General features: G+C 36.5%; 1 protein-coding gene across 1 annotated transcript in view; it reads right to left on the bottom strand.

Moving 5' to 3' along the window:
- Positions 1-8,058, bottom strand: part of TMPRSS11E (transmembrane serine protease 11E) — a 37,460-nt gene extending 29,402 nt beyond the window's left edge. The window contains exon 1 of the mRNA XM_016213202.2: positions 8,006-8,058. Within this exon, the coding sequence (XP_016068688.1) occupies positions 8,006-8,013 (8 nt within the window). The 5' untranslated portion in view covers positions 8,014-8,058. The remainder of the gene's footprint in view (positions 1-8,005) is intronic.
- Positions 8,059-22,804: the final 14,746 nt, after the last annotated feature.

The raw sequence follows: 22,804 nt of genomic DNA, 5'->3' as shown, positions 1-22,804 counted from the left end.
AGCACGGGTCATGCAGGAGGCCTCTCATCATTGATGTTTCTATCTCTCTCTCCCTCGCCCTTCCTCTCTCTCTAATCAATAATATATATATATATATTTTTTTTTAAAAAAGATGATTGAAATCATAGACATTAAAACAGTATTGTTAATTACAGCATGTTTTTAATAAACATAGTATTACTTTGTATAGTAGGAAGTTTTTAATAAATATTGTGAATGACAGAAAACCCTACCACTCATTAACTTTTAACTTAGGCAAAACCCGTAGCTTAACTATTTCTATATTTAACCAACCATAAAACTGCAGTGATAATCTTTCCTCCCACCTACTTTAACAGGAAGTTGTGAAGATAGCATCTGATATCATCAGACTTTGTTAGACAGGTGTACTATAAGCATTAGTGGCAACTCAACAGTAAGGAATGTCTCTGATCTCCACTGTGTTATCATCAAGGTCTTTATTAAGTTCCCAGCCAGGTATAGTGCAGCATAGGAAATTTAAGTTGACACTTTGAACTCTAGAAATTTACAATCACAGATAGATGAGGTACAAAAAATTTAAAGGTATTCTTAAGTAATTAGCTATGTGTTTATAGACATAAATTGAGCTATTTGACCCTTGGTTCCACTAATATATTTGTTTTCTTTTCCTCAAACTCTTTCCAGTTCAAGATAATAAATTTGCGTGATCTGAGTAAACAACTTTAAAAGCAGCAGTTTCCCACAGAAATGTTGAAAAGGAATGCCATCACAGCTCATCATAGGGAATTATGCACACTTAAAAATATGAAATAAAAATAAGAATTGATAGGGAATGTGTGCATATGTTATGGCAGGCCTATCAGAAGGAAAATGATTGAGAAACCTGAACTACAGACACTTTAGGTTGCTAATATGTAACACAGGCTTTCGTTAACTTTTTGCAAAGGTAGATGTCTTTCTACCAAGTCTCTCTCATTACTTTGTCTAGATACCTCCTATAAGGGTTGGCATAATATAGTAGAAATGACTCTGAACTGGAAGACCAGTTGCCTGTGTCTTAGTCCTAAGGGTTTTCATTTAAGGACTAAGTCCTTTCATCTAAGTCCTAAGTTTCTCAGGTGAGAAATCTGAGATCACATTCAACATCACAAATTCCAGCATCTCCTACTCCTCAGCTTCTATGATGTTGAATGCGCTCTCATTGCCTTCATTTTTAAAAAATAATGAGGATTTTAGTTGATCTAGGTGCTCTCTAATTTTATCAAAGTTAGTGTTCCATGCCTAATAACCTAGAAAAACATTATTATAATTAAAATTCAGCTTATGTTAAACAATAAACTTTAACATAAATATCAAATGCATTATTTTTCTATTGGGTATATGCCAGATAAATAGGAATAATAATAAAAATAAGGGACTGCAAGTCATTTGACATAATCCAAGAATCATACATATGAGGAAGAGATAAAATATCTTTATTACTTGAATCCTAAACCAGTTTTAAAATCTGTAGACACATGAAATTCTATTTTATGTAAGCCACTGAAAGGCCTTAAAATTGGAATGCGCCAGTTGGAACACATGCTAAGACCCTGTGATGTCCTCCAGGTTGCTGTTTTCCTGACAAACACACTGTAAGCCATATACTAAGAATCCCCCAGATAATCTAGAAATGTTTACATATAATTCTATCTAATTAACTTTGTAAGGAGAGACAACTGGAAACTGTATGAACTATTTTAATGTTTATATTATTTTTCCAAAAGTGAGATTTCTTGAATAATGGATTTCCTGCCCAATTACTGACCTGTGTATAAGGAAGTACTGAGTCTTAGCTTTGGATAGAACACAAGATTTGTGAAATTGATCATTATATGCTCACCTTAGCTTAATTATACTCTACTGGCATTTTAATGAATATAGTGATATATGCTCAGATTCATGTTAGAATAAGGTAGGATTTGCTGTGCAAGTAAACACCATAATATTATAAGATATTATTTTATAAAAAAAACCCACACAAATATTTTTAGTTATCAATGTCCATGGCCTTATATCCATATGTATATACTGATGGTTACCAAGTCAATAACTTGTCTAAACTTCAGACCCACATAGCCACCTGCCTACTGTTCATCACAAGTTTTGAATGATGATATGCTTCATATAATTCAAACTTAACATGTCTGTGTTAGAGATTCACAGGTGCCTATCCCAAATATTCATTCTTTTTTCTTAATAACAGAATGTTTTATTTTTGGTTGGGCACCTGTCCACCTGGAAAATAGAATAATGTCCCTTGTCCATAGGAGTCTCCATTTGAGTAAGTTCTGACCAATGAAATCTGTATTCCAATGGCTAGAATCTTGATGCACATGTCATAGCTAAAATGTATAAGTGCTAGTTGGAGCTCAGGCAACATGAACATGACTTGGAGGATATGTGTTTATGCCAGTAGGAGCCTCGAATCCTGATGACTTCGTGAACCTCGCTATCAGCCCCACCCACCTGCCTTCAGACATGCTTTACATGAAACTGAAATAAAATTACATTTCATACACTAAAGCCGCCTTACCTGCTACTCCTAGCTAAATTTAATACATTCGCAATATGCAAAAAAGGCTAGTTGCAACCAGGTAAATAGCTATCTTTATGCCATTATCTTTGGGAAAAGAGGACAATAAGAAAAATATTTACTAATTCTCTTGCAATTTCTGTCTGTACAAAAGATAACAAAAAATATTTTTACTTCAGCATATTTGAAATACAAGTACTACATCTAATACGAATAAATCAGGATAGCATGGTTCCATTGAGGAGCTCATCATAACAAGTTCCACAGCTCTAAACAAATGCCTTCCATTTCCTCACTCAGTGACGGGAGGCCTGGGCTTCAGCACCAGCAGCTCGGGTCTAGTCCCGGCCCTGCCTCTCGCTAACTGGGTGGCTCTGAGCCAGCTCCCCTTCACAAGTCTACGCTTCCCCACCTGCCAATGGGGGTAGCTATAGGGGGATCTACAGTTAACCCTATCGAGAGGACCTAACGATAGGGTTCTTCTAAGGGTTAAATGAAAAACGCTCAACAAATGTTGGCTTCGTCATCATTCCTCCTTCATAACGAGAAACAAATTTGTTTTAAAGTGGGTTGAAAACTCCCTCAAGTTGCTTTATGTGTCCCTGAGGAGTTAAGGAGAAGACAGAGCAGGTGAGGCTCGAAGCTTTAGTCCCACTCCACCCTTAGCAACTCTGCTCCATACGGCAGGGCTTTGCATTAGGCCTGATGTGTAAAAGGGATTCAACCGGTAAAGAAAATGTGGAAAACCACTCATCTTTGCACCTGCCTGTCTCTAGGAACCTGTCAGTTAGGCCAATGGTCAGCCATGAAGTAGAGTTTAGTGCAAGGATTTCGAACTCTACTTATGAAGCCCAAATCTATATTTGCTTCAGATTCAGTAATATATGCCCAAGTGCTTCATTAAGGCTTGGATGTATTATATAGATTGAAAGATTGTTTGTTTTGGATGTATTACTTGTAATCTTTGGTATTCTCTTGATTAGGAAAATTGAGACACTGAGATTAAGCTAATTGTTTTAAGAACGAAGAAAGTTAGCTCTGCTTAATGAAAGGAGCCCTTGTGATTCCAGCCATCATGGTATGGAGGAGGCAGCAGGAAGCGTTAAAAGTACAGGCCTGGAGTTAGATCATGAATGTGCCAACTCCAGCTCCATCAACCACTTACTCAAAGTTGCGGAAGTCTCAGCCTTCCTAATCTTTGATTTCTCTACCTGTAAAATTATGGTAAGGTTAACATTGCCTGCCTCACAGGTTTGTTGATAGGTACCAAATTTTATATGTATATATGACTTATGTATAAAGAGCATATATGTATTATATATACATATATATATGAATATATGTATTCCTGCTATATGTACCCTCTCTGAATTTTACTAAGTGTGACCTGACAAGCTTTAATTTGCAATACCTAGTGTTTAAAAGGCCACATATTTCTATACAAATCCAAGCGGGAATAGCAATAACAATAACAATATTTCTTGGGTCATGTAGAACCTGTGTTAATTTAACTTTTCCACTTGACAATATTGTACTCAGTACACAGGTGAACTGGGAGGGCAGATTTTATCTCTAATATTGATTGACTCACTTGTTCCTGTGGCCACATGAAAATTACCTAATTTTTGAATGTTTTATCCCTTACTTTATAGAACACAGACAGCAAGTCTTCCTGTCTACCAGCCTCAGAGGTCTATTTAGAAGATTATTCATTGAATAATAAAGTTGTTCCTTGCAAATTTAACTTTTATGTCTTTAAACACTCAACAGTTAAATCAGCATAGTAGTAGAACCACCTGAGTAGATAAAGGAGACACTATAAAGATTGTATAGCACTGTAATAAGAGCATAGGTTTGGAGTCAGATAGACCTGGCTTAATTCCCAGTTCTGCCATTTATTGCCTCTGGACAAATAATGTTACCTGTGAGCCTCAGTTTTCTCATATGTAAAATGAGTATAATAACATAACCATATGTTTTCATAAAGTTTAAATGTGCCTGATGTTTTAGAAAAGTAGTGCATGTGAAACAAATGATAACAATTATTTTCTTCTGCACTGACTCATAGTTTGACTTTAAACAAAGTGCTAAATTCTTCCATATCTGCTTTTGTGGCTTCAAAAAAAAAGATATAATCTGACAACTCCAGATGAAAGGGTGCAAGATAGCATTTAATGATACTGCACGGTACTTTGAATTCCCCGAAGCTTGGTTCTACCACCTCAGAGTTACTATTCTAAATATTTCAGAAATTGCTCAACCATACAGGTGATGCATGTGCCTGGGAGATTGAACTTGCAGGTTTTGGCGTGACTTGGTGTCTCTGAAGCCCGTTTTTCTTTCTCAATCTCTTAAAACTTTCCTAATCTCTCATGCACTCATTTTTAACCTATTAAATTATGCTCAAAACTATGAGAGCATTCTTCACAATTTTTACTCACCATCTTCAATCAGAATGTGTTCAAACAACTGAGCTTCAAGAAGTTTTTAGTACAGCTCTTCCAGATCCTAACCCTGACAAAGCTAAGAAATGCAGCCAGAGTACCCATTTCAGCACCTACCGTCTTATAAGACCTGCTTCACAACTGCCCAACTCACCTCATTCCCAAGCACTAAAACATCAGGATCATACACACACCTTATAAACTTCGGTGCTGATATTGATGCACATGATGTTGCTGTTGCTTCTTGAGCTTCTCTGTTTATTCCCCTTTTATAGTGTAGCAATGACATATTTTTGGAGGAAAGCAGACCAGCAATGAAAAAACAACAAAGGCCTATCACACAGTTACAGTTACTACAGACTAATGAATTCCTTCCATGAAATGCTGCACTAAGATGAACTTGATTTTTACACAATAGCAAATGTTGCAATCCTTTTTATGAAATAGTGATGTTGTAATTCAAGTGCTATACTCTCAGTCACTGATCACCTTTGAGATAGGGTGGGAAAGTTAGGTCATATTCTTATCTTGTTTAAATACAAAGACAGTTTTAAGAAAATTAAATAAGGGCAGTCCATGAATTCTTTAAAATGAGACTGATGAATGTCAGAGGGATGGAGGAGGGCGGGTGGGGGAGGGGGAGAGAGTAACCAAAGAATTTATATGCACAACCCAAGGACATGGACAATGGTGGGGAGAGGCACTGGGGGGAGGGATGGGATGGGGTGGAATGGGTCATTGGGGAGAAAAAGGGACATCTGTAATATTTTAAACAAAAATAAAATTTTAAAAAATAATAAAAATATAAAATGTTTTTAAAAACAGGTCAATAAAAGTAAAATTATATCATCATCCTTCCTTCTTAATCATATATGTACATTATTTCACATTAATCTGTATATGATCTGTTTCTTTGCCTATATATCACATAGGCATGTGTGGGTATACATACATATACCTTTTCTCCCTGTGTGGATATGCATGTGTGTATGTTTTCCATTTCTCTGTTAGACTTCAAACTTTCCAAAGACTTTTTTTTAGGTCCCCACACCTAGTAGACAATGTGTTACAATAGAAAAGTGTAGACTTGAGAGCCAGAAAGGCCAAAGTCAGATTCTAGACTCAACACTTAACTGACCCTGGACAATCTGAGCTGCTGTTATTTCATCTTTTAAAACAGTGATCACAATAACTACTTTTCAAGGTATTGTCTAAATTAAATGAGAAACCATTTTACAAAGTGTACAATACATAATAGGTGCTCAACAGATAGTTTTCTTCCGCTCAGAACTGAATACTCCATGAGAACTTGCTACAGGTTGTTATATGGACCAGGAGTGACCTTAGCTGAAGAAGTGAGGCTCAGGAGCACGATCATATAGCAATCCTGCATCCAACCTCTCAATAGAGTGCCCTTCAGCATCGCTATCTATTGACTAATTTCAGGGGAGATATTACTGCATTAGTTTTATATCAAGGTTTTCCCTGTAAACAAACATATTTTTAATCTGAAAATGACCATGCTCCCTGTTTAACACGAACTACCCAATGTCAGTATCCTCCCTTCAGTTCACATTCCTCCTTAAATTATCTTCGCCTCCTTAATCATCACTACGCTGCATAAAAGGGTCCTCTTTTCCTCCGGAGGAAAAGGTGACTAGGGAGAGAGCACCTCTCATTAACATATAATTATACCAATTTAAATAAAATAAAGGGCTACCTCTTTAATAGATAACTGATTTGATTTCTGCTTTAATTTCTTTATATCTTACCAGTTCCTTTCTTTTTTATGGCTTTACATTTTATCAATTCTTCTCAAACTTTAGATTCTTCTCTACTCAAATCTCTTCCCTATAAACTTACTCTTGATGAAGCTTTCTTTGTGTATCTTCTAAAAATTAATTTTTCATGCCTTAACCAGAGATTTATTAGAATTTCTGGCACGAGAACTGGACTTTTCTATTTTTAATAAGCATCTAGTGAATCTAATGCACTAGGTCCATGGACCACACATGAGAGATAGTCATACCTTACTAAGTAAAAATTAAAGTTGTCCATGATGTATAATTTGAATATTGCTCATTTGACCTTCATCTATTTAAATGTGTATAAATATTAATGTTTATAAATTTGGTCTGCTAACCTTTAATTCTTATCAGTGGTTGCTAATGAATACAGTTAGCATACCTCCCCATCATCAATATATATATAGGGGTGGGCAAAAGTAGGTTTATAGTTGTTTGTCTGGAAAATAATACAATAATTTTAATAAATAGTACTGTTCAAGAATAAACTGTGTACTCACAACTGTAAACCTCCTTTTGCCTGCCCCTGTATGTAATAGATTCTTCTCTTCCCTATAAACTTATTACACTGAAACCTGAATACCATTTAGTTTCTGACTTTGAAAGAAAACAGCCTCAAAATAATTTTGACTCATCTATTAGAGAAGCTGGTTGTGGCCAGGTACATCATTAGATTTATTTTTTAAATCCAGCTATAATAGTTTTAGTCATATTGTCTTCTTAAATTATTTCTCACTCTTTCGAAACATCTTCAATTTTTAAAAGTTAAACTATTTACTTACACAAATAAATGTAATTTGGATCTGCATGATTTCAGATTTTTCATCATGTATACCTTTGAAAATAAGAGTATTTTCCTGATAAGACAAAGCCCAAGCTAAAAACATGTTCTGTTCTTCTTAAAAAACAAACAAAAATCCCTAGAAGACAGCTTGCAAACAGTATATACATTTATCTTTTGTTGAACCCTTCTAAAAGTACATAGAAAAACATTTTTGGGTGGGACATAAGAGAACAGGAAACACTAATACAGAAAGAATAGAAATCTATTTCTTGATGTAATTTCATGTTAAATATCAAAAGGATTTTTCTATGCTAAACACATAATAAATCAGACATCTATACATGCCTTGGTGTTCCTTATGTCTCATTTTAAACTACAAGTTAACTTAAGACCAAAAAGAAAAAAGGGAACTCACGGATGCATTGCTGAGGAGCAAGGAGGAGTCCGCGGATCTGCAGTCGGCGCATCCAGGCTCCCTCAGCAGCTTCCCGGTGGACGGCGAAGAAAGGGACCGCCGGTGATCTAAGCAGAACCAGTCTGACGGGTCTTGGCTGGTGTGATGGCAGCTGCTTGTGTAACCAGTAGGACAAAGTCAAATTTTACAGGGAGCTGGAAAACATAAATAATTTCTAAGTCCTTTCTAAGAGTGGAAGCTTAAAAACTATTGTCTTGAGACTTACTTAAAAGTGTTCATGTCAATTGTAATATTTAGAAAAGTCAGATGTGTAAATCTAAAACGAAACTCTAAAATCATCTTGCTCAGCCTCTTCATGTTTCCAATGAAGGAGCTGAGGTTTAATTGACTTGGTCAAAATCACACGGTTTATGAACCGCCAAACCAGGACGAATGCTCGCTTTTTTTTTTAGCTAATGTGATATGCCTTCCACTCTACCATGCATATAATGAAAGTTTCCCTTTGGTATTGACTATAATCAGCTGTTGAAAATATAGTAGAGACTTAAAAAGCATTAATATCTTAAAATTATGTAGCATCATTCTTCTAGAAAAGTCAAGTTGTTTAGAAATATTAACTTCCAACTGAGACAGTATGTTTCTTTCATTATGCTGGAGACAGGCATATCAGCCAACGCTGAATCACACTGTCTTAGTCTGAAAAGTGAATAATGCATTCTAAAAATGTGTTCACACGTGCATGCAAAACTCCGTATTTGCGTCTGGTATAATCTTTAAATTGCCTTCCCTAATCCCCATAAACTAGATTAGGTGTTTCTCTTCTGAGCTTTCATGGCATTATTATCAGGGGATTTAGGGTTTCCCTTTCCCCACTGAGTGGGGGGGTGGAGTCCTTACAATCTCTCAAGAAAAAGAATTTTCTGAGACTCGCACGGGAGGATGAGTGATTTTTATCTGTGTGGAATTCCATGTCTGGGTTTCCAAAGTCCCATTTCCCTTAACCCTGGAAGAAGTGTAGACGGGGATTCAGTAGAGCTAAAGCAAAGCCAGTGTCCAGCTTCCGCTCCATGGTGCAGCCGCGGCCAGCTCAGCGTCCGGCTGCTTGAAGTTCATTAGTCCAAACTGTGTGGCGTCCGCGGGGCTGCGGACAACGTGGCAGATGCAGGGAAGTCAAGAGAATGTACCCCCTGCAACAAGAGTCCCAAGAGTCCCAAGAGAACCAAGAGAAAGAATTCCTTTATTTAGGAGACTAAGTATCCCAAAGCTTCCTGCCCCTGCGGTGGCCGTGCCCATTCTGGCCCATGCCCCCTTTGCTCAGTGTGGCTGACAGCAGGCACCTTCACCAGCGCTCCCGCCTCTGCTGGGCATGTCCGCCCTCCCTCCTGTCCAGCCCCTTCCCCCGAGACCTGCGGGAATGGACTGATGGCTCCCTGGGGAGTGTAAAGCTGTGGCTTCCTGGCAAAGCTGCCCCAATGCCATGCCTATAATACCTGGCCTTTCCTTTATTCCTTTCCTGTTATTAATAACTAGGTTAAGTACAATGGTATCAGTATCATAACACTTACTGTATTATATTAGAATTTTTGATTTACTTGTATCTCAACTCCACTAGACTATGAATTCTTAAATGACAGTAATCCTGTTCCTAACACAGATAGCTCTCAAAAATATCTGTGAAAAGGAAGGAGGGGAGGAAGGTGTAAGGAGGTATGTGTGACCAGTCTTAAAAATCACCATAAAGAAAGCAAATAGATACTGTTTAATGTTCCTACACACTCATTTGGCCAATGGCTCATCTGAACAGATACAGGAGTTGGGATCCACAGTGAAGTGTGGGCTCAGGCTGCCAAGAATTGAATCACTCTCTAGCGGTAACCCCAAAAACACCTCTATAATTGGGACACAATGTACTCTGGATTAGAGAGCATTGCATCTACCCTTTGTTTCTGTACAATAGTTCACTTAATGCTGTAAAATAACATTATGTGAACTTGAAGTTATTTAATACATAGTATCAGTTTTTTGTTTACTCACTTTAAAGAACAATTTAGCCAAAAATAAAAAGGCAACAATAATGAAGTAAAAACTTTGTTATGAGATTAAACTGTTCTTATTATACAGCCTTTAAAAAGTGAAATCCTCACTAATGAAATGTTAAAACTGGTTTAATAATACTATATTCTACTTTATACTCATATTTTATGAGAATATTGGTTATACTCTTTCTTTCAAAAAAAAAAATTTTTCCTCAGGGTAACTGTTGACCAAGACTTGTCAGAGCCATTTTAACAGAATCTTATGACTTTTTTTAAGCCAAAATCCAGATTCCAAACTCAAATAAATCTCTTTATATGGTCCTATTGTCCTTCCTATATACTTAGGATTATGTATACCTAAAGATGAATTTTTTTAAAACCCTATGAATATATAGAATTTATAGAAAATCAGAAAACCAGACATCAAGGCTATATAAATAGAAGATAAGTGTATATCAGCCTAAAGGTATCAGAAGATAACCATAAGAACATTCTTCCTATGTTAATGTTCTTCAATCGGGCTACTCGAGCATAAACTGTGTGTCATCAAATTTCATTGTATTGCTTGCACCTTGGTAGATATTTGACGAATAACAGGGAAAGAAGGAGGAATGAAACATTAGACTCTAAATTATCTGTCAAATGGAGCATTTCATGTACTTAGGCTTTTCTCTGTAGGCTTTTCTTAGAGTTGTAGGGTACAAAGGCACAGTCGTTTTTAAGTTAATTGATCTCTAAGAGAAAAAAAGGCTCTTACAGCAAAAGTTTGTCTTTCATTCAAATATTTATTTTCTGTTACTGTTTTTCTGGAATCATAAATTTTATTCTGCAATCCTTTTGGCCTAAATTATGGTGTGAAGGAAATGTATTCAGATTTGTCCCCATCTTTGTGTCTGAGATCAGTACAGTCTGTCTTCCGTGTCCTGTGCAATGTGAAAACAAAGTCAGAAGGAATATATTTGTGGGCTTGAGACCCACAGCAGATACGTTACATTGCAGAGCTAGTAAAACAGCAACATGACCGCAGTCCTTCCTATACGTGTCAGTGTCATACGATGAGGCGTGTGATGGCTGTAAGCATGAATGTGCTAAAGAAGTACAGTGCCAGTATGGCTAGTCATGGATGATTTTTATCATTGTTTAAATATCCCCTAGCTTGAACCAAGTTCTTTATGCCTGATATTATACATGGGTGCACATGCATGGTAATTTGATTAATTTATGGAGGCACTCAAAGTTATACCTAGGTTATCTTTGTATTGCTAGAACAATTCTTTTATTGGTCAACTGAGTCATACATGATGGGCTGCCCAATGTCATTAAACTAGTAAATGAACTAGTTAGATAAACACAGCTATTGGCATTTGTGGACCCATTTCCTGTCATGTATTGTTTTGAAGGGCCCCATGCACATTTTTTTGTTTGGTTAAGCTGAGAAAACAAAGAACATCAATCTAATTAATCTTTCCTTCTACCTCAGCAAAAAGTACTGCTGAAGAACAAGCTGTTACTCTTTTGTCCCTAACTTTCATTCTGTCTCATTTTATTGGCCAAAATATGATCTTTTCTCTACTCCTCTATAAGATGTTCTGCATCTTCTATAACTGTTCAGAATGCTGGAGATAATTTTTCTGGGCTTCTATGGCAGGTTCTGTTAAGCTTTATAACACATAATGATATATATACTAAAAACCAGAGATAAAGTTTTTACAACTAACAGATAATAACTATGTTAAAACACTATTTTTATTGTATAATTTTTTGGGATATACAATACAGACTGGTTCATATTGTTAAACGAGTAAGTGATAACATTTTTGAGCCCATTTTATTTTAAAACAGTTTTTGCAATTAGTCTTTCGAAATCATTTTTAAGATTAATCAATTTCATGTTGGGGGATCAACTTACAGTCTTCTGAACAGACTCTTCCTGGGATATGAAGTAAATTTATTTATCTATACTATCTCTACAAGTAGATTCCCCAAAAATATACAATAAATTGATAAAATAGGAATCAAATTCAAGAAAAGGTATAAATGCAAATATGTTCTACATATTGCTTACACTAGCTCTGATAGAGCTGCAAATTTGGCTTTGTACTTTCTGGCAGCAAGGATAATAAAGGAAATTAAGAAAATTTTTTATTATTGAAAGGAAAGAAACACATCAAGAGAAAAATATTTCTGACACTAAATTGTTGAAGAAATTTTTCATATAAGGTTACATTGAGCAATGCATTGAATAATATCAGCAATATTTTTATCAAAAATTAAAAGAGAGTTTTATATAACTTTCTTATAACAAGTTTAAAGAAGCCTAGGAATATAACTTTGAAATTGGTGACAGATGTTTATAGAAGGTGTATTTATGTGGTCATTCATGTATACTTCCACTGATCTAGCTTGATCTAAAAACTGAACTCAAAGTACCTAAACTAGAGGTACCCTGTTCTTTAGATGAACTTTCTTAAATACTCTTTTCTCAGAAGACCTTTATAAGAACAGAACAGGAGATAGTCTGAGTTCATATCCCTGACAAAGACCTGGAGAGTTAGTATTATACAGGGTATCCCCCAAAAATCTATATACACTTTAACAGCTGATAGCTTAGTTGATATTTCTTTCTTTTCCGATTTAACCCATTGGAATTAATAATGGTATTCAAAATGTGTATACATTTTGGGGGGACACCCTATATATATGTTACTGATTGAGGGAAGATCAATTTACTTTCTAAAACCAAAGGGGCAGTTGCAAGAATCAAAACTTTATCAGAACTGAGGAGCTGGATGAATTTTACACTTAAATAAAATAAAATCCCATGCAATTATGATTTTAGATTAGTGCACTTTGACTGAGTAGATCCAGTGTGGTTTGTATTATGTTTTCATTGCCTGGTTTCTTGTGTAATATATCACATCAGGAACACAAATGCAAAATAGTTTTATTTAGGTTCCAATCAAGGCTTCCAACCATGATGTATTGAATCTCCTTTTCATATTCCTTAATGAAACCTTGGCACAGGGCATCATTTTCTACTAATTTCAGTTATTAGAACTTTGGTCTAGTTTAAAACTTCAACTGTGCATCTGATATAAATAAGATCTTTTCCCCTCAATGCAAGCTTAAACTGGCTGCTTGGAATAGAGAAGTTGGGAGGCTCCTCCTTCCTCACTGCTTAGCACCTCTACTTTTGGAATCAGAGACGGGAGGTTAGGGTAGTAGAAATCTTACGTAATCAGCCATGTGTAGGTGTTAGAAAGTGTCACAGATCTTTCCCTGGTTTGATTCAATTTTTGTCTACTGCTAATAGATTCTGCTAGTGAGAGCTCTATGCTGGTGAAGTGCTTGGTTTTCTTTGGATAGTGTTCAGCTTTACGCTAGCCCGGCAATCACTGAGGAATCCCTCAGGGAAAGCAACCATGTCCACTTTGGGTTGTGACACCAGTTGCTCCTCTCACTCCTTCTTCAGCTGGAGTTTTCCCTCACTTGGCAGCCATCCTGCCCCTTTCCTTTGCACCATGCTACTCTGTGTATAGACATGGTAACCACTGCAAGCATCTTCTGAACCCTCCAAGAGCTCAAAACACCAGAATGGGGTAGAGGGGGATATTTCCTCTCCAGAACAAACTCTACAGCCCTTTCTTAACCTGTTAGTCTGAGCTACTCCAGTGAGCTCCTCTTCTCCAAAAACCCAAAGACTAGAAGTGAGCAGCTATCTTTGGTTTACAAGTGGCTCCCAAACTTCAGGTGGCAAAAGCTTAACTTCTCCAAGAAGACTCACATCACACTGCTCTCCCAAAGCAGCTCCAAATGGACCTGTGTGTTAAGTAGCTTCCATCCATCCAGCTAAGGAAGGAGAGACCAGTCTTCCTTCTTGCAGACACACACACACACATACTCTATACATGATCTTTCCAATAGGCTTTCATCATTTGGCTTCAGGAGGAGAAAATAATAATCTCTCTGTTTTCCTTGGGAAGAGGAGTAACCTTATCCTATGAAAACTATTCTCTCCAGGAGTTTGCTGACTTATTTTCATCACTCCTTTCCCTAGTTTTCTCTTTATGTATTCTGGGAGCTAGGTGATGGTTGCTATTAGGAGAGCAAGTTATTTCACCTCACAGTGTTCTTGGTAGGGAGCACTATCTGCCCCACCCCCAGGCTTTCCCCATACTAATGTCTGTGTCCATGGGTTACACTTATAAATGTATATGTTCTTCAATTAATCTCTTCCCATCCACACCCCCCTCCCTGCCTTCCCTCTGAGATCCCTCAGTTTGTCCTATGCTTCTATGTCTCTGGATCCACTTGTTCATCAGTTTATTTTGTTTATTATATTTCACATGTAAGTGAGGTCATGTGGTACTTGTTTTTCTCTGACTGGCTTATTTCACTTAGCATAATACTCTCTAGTTCCCTCCATGCTGTGCCAAAGGCTAGAAGGTCCTTCCTCTTTACAGCTGCATAGAATTCCATGGTGTGAATGTCCCACAGCTTTTTTATCCACTCATCTACTGATGGGCACTTGGGCTGTTTCCAGATATTAGCTATTGTAAATTGCACTGCTATGAACATAAAGGTGCATAAATTCTTTGTGATTGGTGTTTCGGGTTCCTTAGGATATATTCCAAGAAGTGGAATCACTGGGTCAAATGGCAGCTTAATTTTTAATCTTTTGAGGAACCCCCATACTGCTTTCCACAGTGGCTGCCCCAGTCTGCATTCCCACCTGCAGTGTTCTAGCGTACCCTTTTCTCCACACCCTCGCTAGCACTTGTAGTTTGTTAACTTGTTGATGGAGCCATTCTGACAGGTGTGAAGTGATACTTCATTGTGGTTTAATTTCCATCTCTGATGATGAGCGACATTGAGCATTTTTTCATATGTCTCTTGGCCATTTGCATGTCTTCTTTGGAGAAGTGTCTATTTAGGTCCTTTGCCCACTTTTAATTGGATTTTCTTCCTTTTGTTAAGTTGTATGAGTTCCTTATATATTTTGGATATTAACCCTTTATCAGATGTGTCATTGGCAAATATGTTCTCCCATACAGTGGGCTCCCTTTTCATTTTGTTGATGGTTTCTTTTGCTTTGCAGAAGATTTTTATTTTGATAAAGTCCCCTTTGTTTATTTTCTCTTTTGTTTCTCTTGCCCTAGGAGATGTATTGGCAAATATATTGCTATGAGAGATGTCTGAGATGTTGCTGCCTACGTTTACTTCTAGAATTTTTATGGTTTCATGTCTTACATTTAAGTCTTCTATCCATTTTGAGTTTATTTTTGTGTATGGTGTAAGTTGGTGGTCCAGTTTCATTTTTTTGCATGTATTTGTCCAAGTTTCCCAACACCACTTATTGAAGAGACTATCTTTACTCCATTGTATGTTCTTGCCTCCTTTGTCAAATATTAATTGACCATAATGGCGTGGGTCAATTTCTGGGTTCTCTGTTCTGTTCCACTGATCTATATGCCTGTTCTTATGCCAGTACCAGGCTGTTTTGATTACAGTGGCTTTGCAGTATAACTTGATATCTGGTATTGTGATCCCTCCAACTTTGTTCTTCTTTCTCAGGTTTGCGTGGATATTCAAGGTGTTTTTTGGTTCCATATAAAAGTGTTTTTTCTAGATCTGTGAAATATGCTGTTGGTATTTTAATGGGGATTGCATTGAATTTATAGGTTGCTTTGGGTAATATGGACATTTTAATGATGTTCATTCTTCCAATCCATGTACATGGTATATTTTTCCATTTGTTTACATCTTCCTCTATTTCTTTTTTCAGTGTCCTATAGTTTTCCAAGTAAAAGTCTTTTACATCTTTTGTTAAGTTTATTCCTAGGTATCTTATTTTTTTAGTTGTGATGGTAAATGGGATTATTTTTTTAGTTTCTGTTTCTGAGAGTTCATTATTGGTGTATAAAAATGCCATCAATTTCTGGGTGTTAATTTTGTATCCTGCCACTTTGCTGAATTCATTTATTAAATCTAGTAGTTTTTTGGTGGAGTTTTTAGGATTCTCTATGAACAATATTATGTCATCTGCAAATAATGACCATTTTGTTTCCTCGTTTCCAATTTGGATGTCTTTTATGTTTTCTCCTTGTGTGATATGATCATGTGATTTTTGTCTTTCAGTTTGTTTATGTGATGTATCACATTTATTGATTTGCAAATATTGTACCAGCCTTGTATCCCTGGAATGAATCCCACTTGGTCATGGTGTACGATCCTTTTAATATATTGCTGGATCCAATTAGCTAATATTTTGTTGAGGATTTTAGCATCTATGTTCATCAGGGATATTGGCCTGTAATTCTGTTTCTTTGCAGTGTCTTTATCTGGTTTTGGAATTAGCCTAAAGCAGGCCTCATAAAAAGAGTTTGGAAGTTTTTCTTCCTCTTGAATTTTTTGAAATAGTTTGAGGAGAATAGGCGCTAGTTCTCCTCTGAATGTTTGGTGAAACTCCCCTCTGAAGCCATCCGGGCCAGGGCTTTTGTGTGCTGGGAGCCCTTTGATTACGGTTTCAACTTCATTGGCAGTTATCGGCCTGTTTAGACTTTCTGACTCTCCTGATTGAGTTTTGGCAGGTAGTATTTTTCTAGGAATTTATCCATTTCATCCAGGTTATCCAGCGTGGTGGCATATAGTTGTTCATAGTATTTTCTTACAATCCTTTGTATTTCTGTTGGGTCAGTTGTTATTTCACCCCTTTCATCTCTGATTTTGTTTACTTGGGTCCTCTCTCTGTTTCTTGATGAGTCTGGCTAAAGGTTCATCAATCTTGTTTATCTTTTCAAAGAACCAGCTCTTGGTTTCATTGATCTTTTGTATTTTTTTTTTTTTTTTTAGTTTTAATGTCATTAATTTCTGTCCTTCTACTTACTCTGGGCTTTTATTGTTTTCTCTTTCTAAGTTTTTAAGTTGTAGGGTTAAAGAATCTATTGGAAGTTTTTCTTTTTTCTTTTTTGAGGTAGGCTTGTAGTGCTATGAACTTCCCTCTCAGGACAGCTTTCATTGTGTCCCATAGTTTGAAATTGTTGTGTGTTCATTTTCATTTGTTTCCAGGAAGATTTTTATTTCTTTCTTAATCTGTTTGGTAACCCATTCATTACTTAAAAACACGCTTTTCTGCCTCCACGTGTTTAAATGTCTTTTAGTATTTTTATTGTAGTTGGTTTCTAATTTCATGCCATCATGATCTGAGAAGATGCTTGATAGGATTTCAGCCTTCTTGAACTTGTAGAGCCTTGTTTTTTGTCCTAACATGTAGTCTGTCTTTAAGAATGTCCCATGTGTACTTCAGAAGAATGTATATTCTGCAGCTTTGGGGCAGAATGTTCTGTAAATGTCAATTAAATTCATCTGTAATGCTGGTTTTGTTGTGATAAAGTCTTTTAACCTTTTTTTCTCTGGGAAGCTCTTTATTTCACCATCCAGCTTGATTGATAATCTTGCTAGATAGAGTAGTCTTGGTTTCAGGTTCTTGCTTTTCATTACCTTGAATACTCCATGCCATTCCCTTCTGGCCTGTAGAGTTTCTGATGAGAAGTCAGCTGACAACCTTATGGGAGCTCCTTTGTAGGTAACAGGTTGCTTTTCTCTAGCTTCCTTTAAGATTCTCTCTTTGTCTCAGATTCTTGGCATTTGAATTATGATGTATCTGGGTGTGTGTCTCTTTGGATTCTTCTTGCTTGGGACTCTGTGCCTCCTCAACTTGTGTGCCTTTTTCCTTGGCCAGGTTAGGGAAGTTTCCTGCCATTATTTCTTCAAACAGTTTCTCTAACACCTGCTTACTTTCGACCTCCTCTGGCACTCCTATAATATGAATATTGTTACATTTTGTGCTGTCCCACAGCTCCGTTAAACTGTCCTCCTGTTTTTTAATTTTTTTTTGTTTTGGGGTGTCTGACTGAGTGATTTTTTTCTACCCTGTCTTCTAATTTGCTGACCTGATCCTCAGCTTTCTCTAATCTGTTGTTTTTTCCTTTTAATGTATTCTTTATTTCTGCTGTCATTCTTCATTTCTGATTGGTCATTTTTCATATTTTCCACATCTTTTTTCATGCTGTTGAGCATCCTTACAATCAGTATTCTGAACTCTATATCTGAGAGATTGCTTATCTGTTTCATTTGGCTCTTTTCCTGGAGACTTCTCTTGTTCTTTCATTTGAGGCTTGTTTTTTGGTCTCCTCATTTTGGCTAAGTGTTAGGTAAATCTGCTAGGATTCTCAGTCTTTTTGTAGGGTCTCTAGTACAGGCCAATGTCAGATGCAGTTTGTGACTGACCCTGAGCACCCTGTTTGAGCTGCCTTTTGACTCAGTGTACCCACTTCTAGGAGTATATCCTAAGAAGCCAGAAACACCAATCAGAATGAACTTATGCACTCCTATGTTCATAGCAGTGCAATTTGCAATAGCTAAGATCTGGAAACAGCCCAAGTGCCTATCAACAGATGAGTAGATAAAAGCTGTGGTACATTTACACCATGGAATACTATGCAGCTATAAAAAAGAAGGATACCCTTTGGCACAACATGGATGGAACTGGAGAGTATTATGCTAAGTGAAATAAGCCAGTCAGAGAAAGACAAGTACCACATGATCTCATTTATATGTGGAATATAATAAACAAAATATAAATAAATAATAAATGAATAAATAAATAATACATATTCACAATGATAAACCTACTTTTGCCCACCCCTGTATACAGAACTCCATGATTATAAAGTGGAATGATTAATTGCTCTCTGTGAGCAAGAAGGCAGAGCAGGGGAGGCTGTTATGAATGCTCCATGTGTGGTAAAGTAACAAAGGGTAAGGGAAGAGAAAATGGAGCAATTGATTCCCCTTGTCAGGGACTTCACATAATGCCATGGACACACAAATGACTAAGACTGCACCAGGATAACAGAGAAAGTTAATTCCAGGAAGAGGAAGAAGCCTGAGCAAAAGTATTGGGCTTCAATAAAATACACAATACATTTGTAAGATGTGCACACACAAAAAGTTCAATCTGAAAGAAATACAGGGTTTTTTTAATCCACAACTCTAAATATTCAAACGCTTTTTGCTAGACACTTCTTGATAGATCAACATATAAGAAACCCTGGAAAAAAGTTCCCATACTGCATGCCATTTTTTATAATCCCTTTAACTTCTAAGAAATTATTCTGCATGGCTAAAGAAAAGTAAACTTTTATTCAAATACAAAATTACCACCAAGAGAGCCCATCCTTCTCTGTCCTCTATAGTGCATCACTTTCTTGGAAGATGTCCCTAAGCCACTGAGGGGCCCTGCTCTGTTCTTCACAGAACATAGTACTTCACCTAATGTGGCACTTATTAGCCCATTTTGTAATTGTATGTACATTTGTGTCCCTCATGGCAATGTAGACTGCTTAGAGACAGGGATTGCGCCCACAGTATTCCCAAGACCTAAGTGCCAGACACGTAGTTAGCTCTCAATAAAGGCCTATTAAATGAATAAGTATCTTCACACTTGTGGATTTGTGGGTCCAAGATCCTCCTGCAGAATAATGGGCCAGGCCTGGACAAGAGTCAGTAGGAATGGCAACTGAAGAATAGTTCCTAGGGTAGGGCACACTAACTGAGTTGGTCCACGGTGGAAAATGCAAAAGATCTAATGGAAGCCAAAGTCCTTAAAGAGACTGGAATTTCAGAGTCAAGGAAACAAAGTCAAGGGGCAGAAGCAGGGTCTTAAAAATGGGGAGAAAAGCTTAGGCTGTGCCTCTCAAACTGGGGACCTTGTGTTCACAGGGGTATTTGTCAGGCTGCCTCAGAGGACAGAAAGCCATAAGACCAACATGGACCATCATCCCACAGCATCGAATTTATTCAATGGTGAGTAATTTAAACATTCTATTTCTATTAAACAGAGATAGAGAGAGTAAATGCAAATTTACACAGATTTTAATAATAAAAATGAGATTTCAAAATAACTGCTTTTGGTGAGCCACTTCATTTTGTATGCCCAAATTCCCAGAGTCCTGTGTTTTCCCCCCGTGCTAGGGATACTGCAGTACAAATTTTTGAGAAACATAGGTAGGGTAAGAAGATGAACAAACCAAACTTTGAAAGAAATAATTGGGCATAATTTGAAAGGTATCTTGGGCAATGGACAAGAGCAATATTGGGCTGTCCTTAACTGAATTTCACTAATTTGCATAAAGGTGAGTTGTATGGATTAGAGAAAATGTTAAGTAGGTGACTGGTTCTTCACTTCTTTTTAACTAAAATCAATTTTCTGATATGAAACAATGCATAAAACAAGATGTGTCCCAAGTTGATAATTGTTGAAGCTAGATGGTGAGTACTTGCAGGTTCATTATGCTATTCCCTTTACTTGGGGTTTTATTTGAAATATGACAACTGAAAGGTTAAAGAGACAGAAGCAATGCATGCTTATTTATAAAGTAATATTACATAAAGGTGAGCAAAAAGAAGAAAATGTAAAAGAAATGTAATTTCATTGTCTAGATACCATCCTTTTATAGCATTACTTTTCTAGACTATTCATAGATACAGATAGATTGATAATTTTTAAAAATCTATAAGAAATGTAATTTCAGTGCCCAGCTACTATCATGTTGTAGGATAATTTTCTAGTCTACTCAGAGATAGAAATTAGACAGATGACAGAGATGATAGATAGATGATGATGACTGATGATAGATCATAGATAGATAGATGTTAGATAGATGATAGATAGATGGATAGATAGATAGATAGATAGATAGATAGATAGATAGATAGATGATAGATAGATGATAGATGATGATAGATAGGTGATAGATGATAGATAGATGATAGATAGATGATAGATAGATGATAGATAGATAGATAGATGATAGATAGATAGATAGATAGATAGATGATAGATAGATAGATAGATAGATAGATGATAGATAGATAGATGATAGATAGATAGATAGATAGATAGATAGATAGATAGATAGATAGATAGATAGATAGATGATAGATAGATAATAGATAGATAATAGATAGATAGATGATAGATATAGATGATGATGATGATAGATAGATAGATGATAGATAGATGATAGATGATAGATAGATGATAGATGATAGATAGATGATAGATAGATGATAGATATTTTTTAAATAGTGTTTTACTTTCCAAATGCATTCCACTCTACTCTTCATTGACTAGCAGCATTATTAATGGTCACCGAGACATGAAAACAACCAAATTTCCTTCGATAGATGATTGGATAAAAAAGATGTGGTGCATGTACTCAATGAAGTACTACTCAGCCATTAAGAAAATATGAAATATTGCCATTTGAAACAACATGTATGGACCTTGAGAATATAATGCTAAGCGAAATAAGTCAGAAAAAAAGCTAAGAAGCATATGATCTCACTCATATGTGGGATAAAAAACTGAAACTCATAGACACAGACAACAGAATGATAGTTACCAAAGGGAAGGGGGGTGGGGGAAGTAAAGAGCAAAGGATGCCAAATATATGAGGATAGAAGATGATTTGACTTTAGATGGTGGGCACACAATCCAATATACAGGGCATGTATCACAGGAATTATGCCTAAAACCTATGTAATCTTATTAACCAATGTCCCCCAATAAATTTCATTTTTTTAAAAAGGATCACATTTTCTTTGACAAATGAGTTTATTAATTGGCACATGATGCAATTCTAGCCCATGATAAATGAAGAGATGGTTGCTAGAGACTTCCAAAAATGTTCCTTTTCGATCTTGACAGCTAGTGATAGTCATTCTCTCCTTCTCTATCTTAATGTGAATGAAGAAGCAAGAAGTTGTACCCAATTGCACCTGGAATCTATCCTTACAATTATTTTGGGAACCAGCTGTAGAATGAAGCAGATACTTGGAGTAAGAAAACAGAGAAACAAACTGATTTCTTGATAGCATCATTGGGTCACTGAATCAACCAATCCTGAAGCCTGCTCTACCTCTGAACTAGATTAATTGGATAAATCTAACAATTAGAATTATAAAAATAACTCTATTATTTTTTAATTCATTTTGAGTTGGATGCTGTGTTACTTACTGCCAAAGCTATCCTTACACCGTACAGTTTAGTCTTTTTGTCTACTTAATGCTATATCATGAACACCTGTCCATGTCAATACTTGCAGTTCCACAGCATCATTTTGAATGCCCCATTGTGTACCTGTACCTTTCCAACATCCCCAGAGTTTATTGTGCAATTCTTGTGATATCAAATGCATGAAGTTCTTTAACAGTGAATCCATTAAGGACATGGTCCCAAGATCAGTATCCTTTCTGAAGGCAAAACTACGCCTCCATCGAATGAACACTATAGTAAGATACCAACTATGTGAGCAAAACAATGTTATCTAAATTCAACCAAGATAGCAGCCCTTTCTTGTCAATCCATTGAACGTTTTACATGGTATTGCCTTCTTTTCCACCTTTAATGGGGGGGAAGTTTGCTATAACCTGATACTAGAAGAATTTTGGGATGTCATGTAGGATGCTATGCAAATTCCTCCTCGCTAAGCTCCAGGCAAGAGATTTTTGTTATGACTGTTTTCCGGAGACACTCGTGCATTATTATTCAGATGGGTCAGAAAGTCAGGGCTCCCAAGGAAACTCTGGCTACAGTCAAAAAATGCAGGTTTTGAGAAGGCCCCATTTTAGGGGGTTTTACATTTGATAGGTCATGTTAACCAGTTATCCTTTGGCTAGCTGTAATGTTCTAAAAAAA

The sequence above is a fragment of the Miniopterus natalensis genome, chromosome 1, assembly GCF_054644295.1.
Source record: "Miniopterus natalensis isolate mMinNat1 chromosome 1, mMinNat1.hap1, whole genome shotgun sequence".
Classification (NCBI taxonomy): Eukaryota; Metazoa; Chordata; class Mammalia; order Chiroptera; family Miniopteridae; genus Miniopterus; species Miniopterus natalensis.
This window is presented reverse-complemented; position numbering and strand designations above follow the sequence as displayed.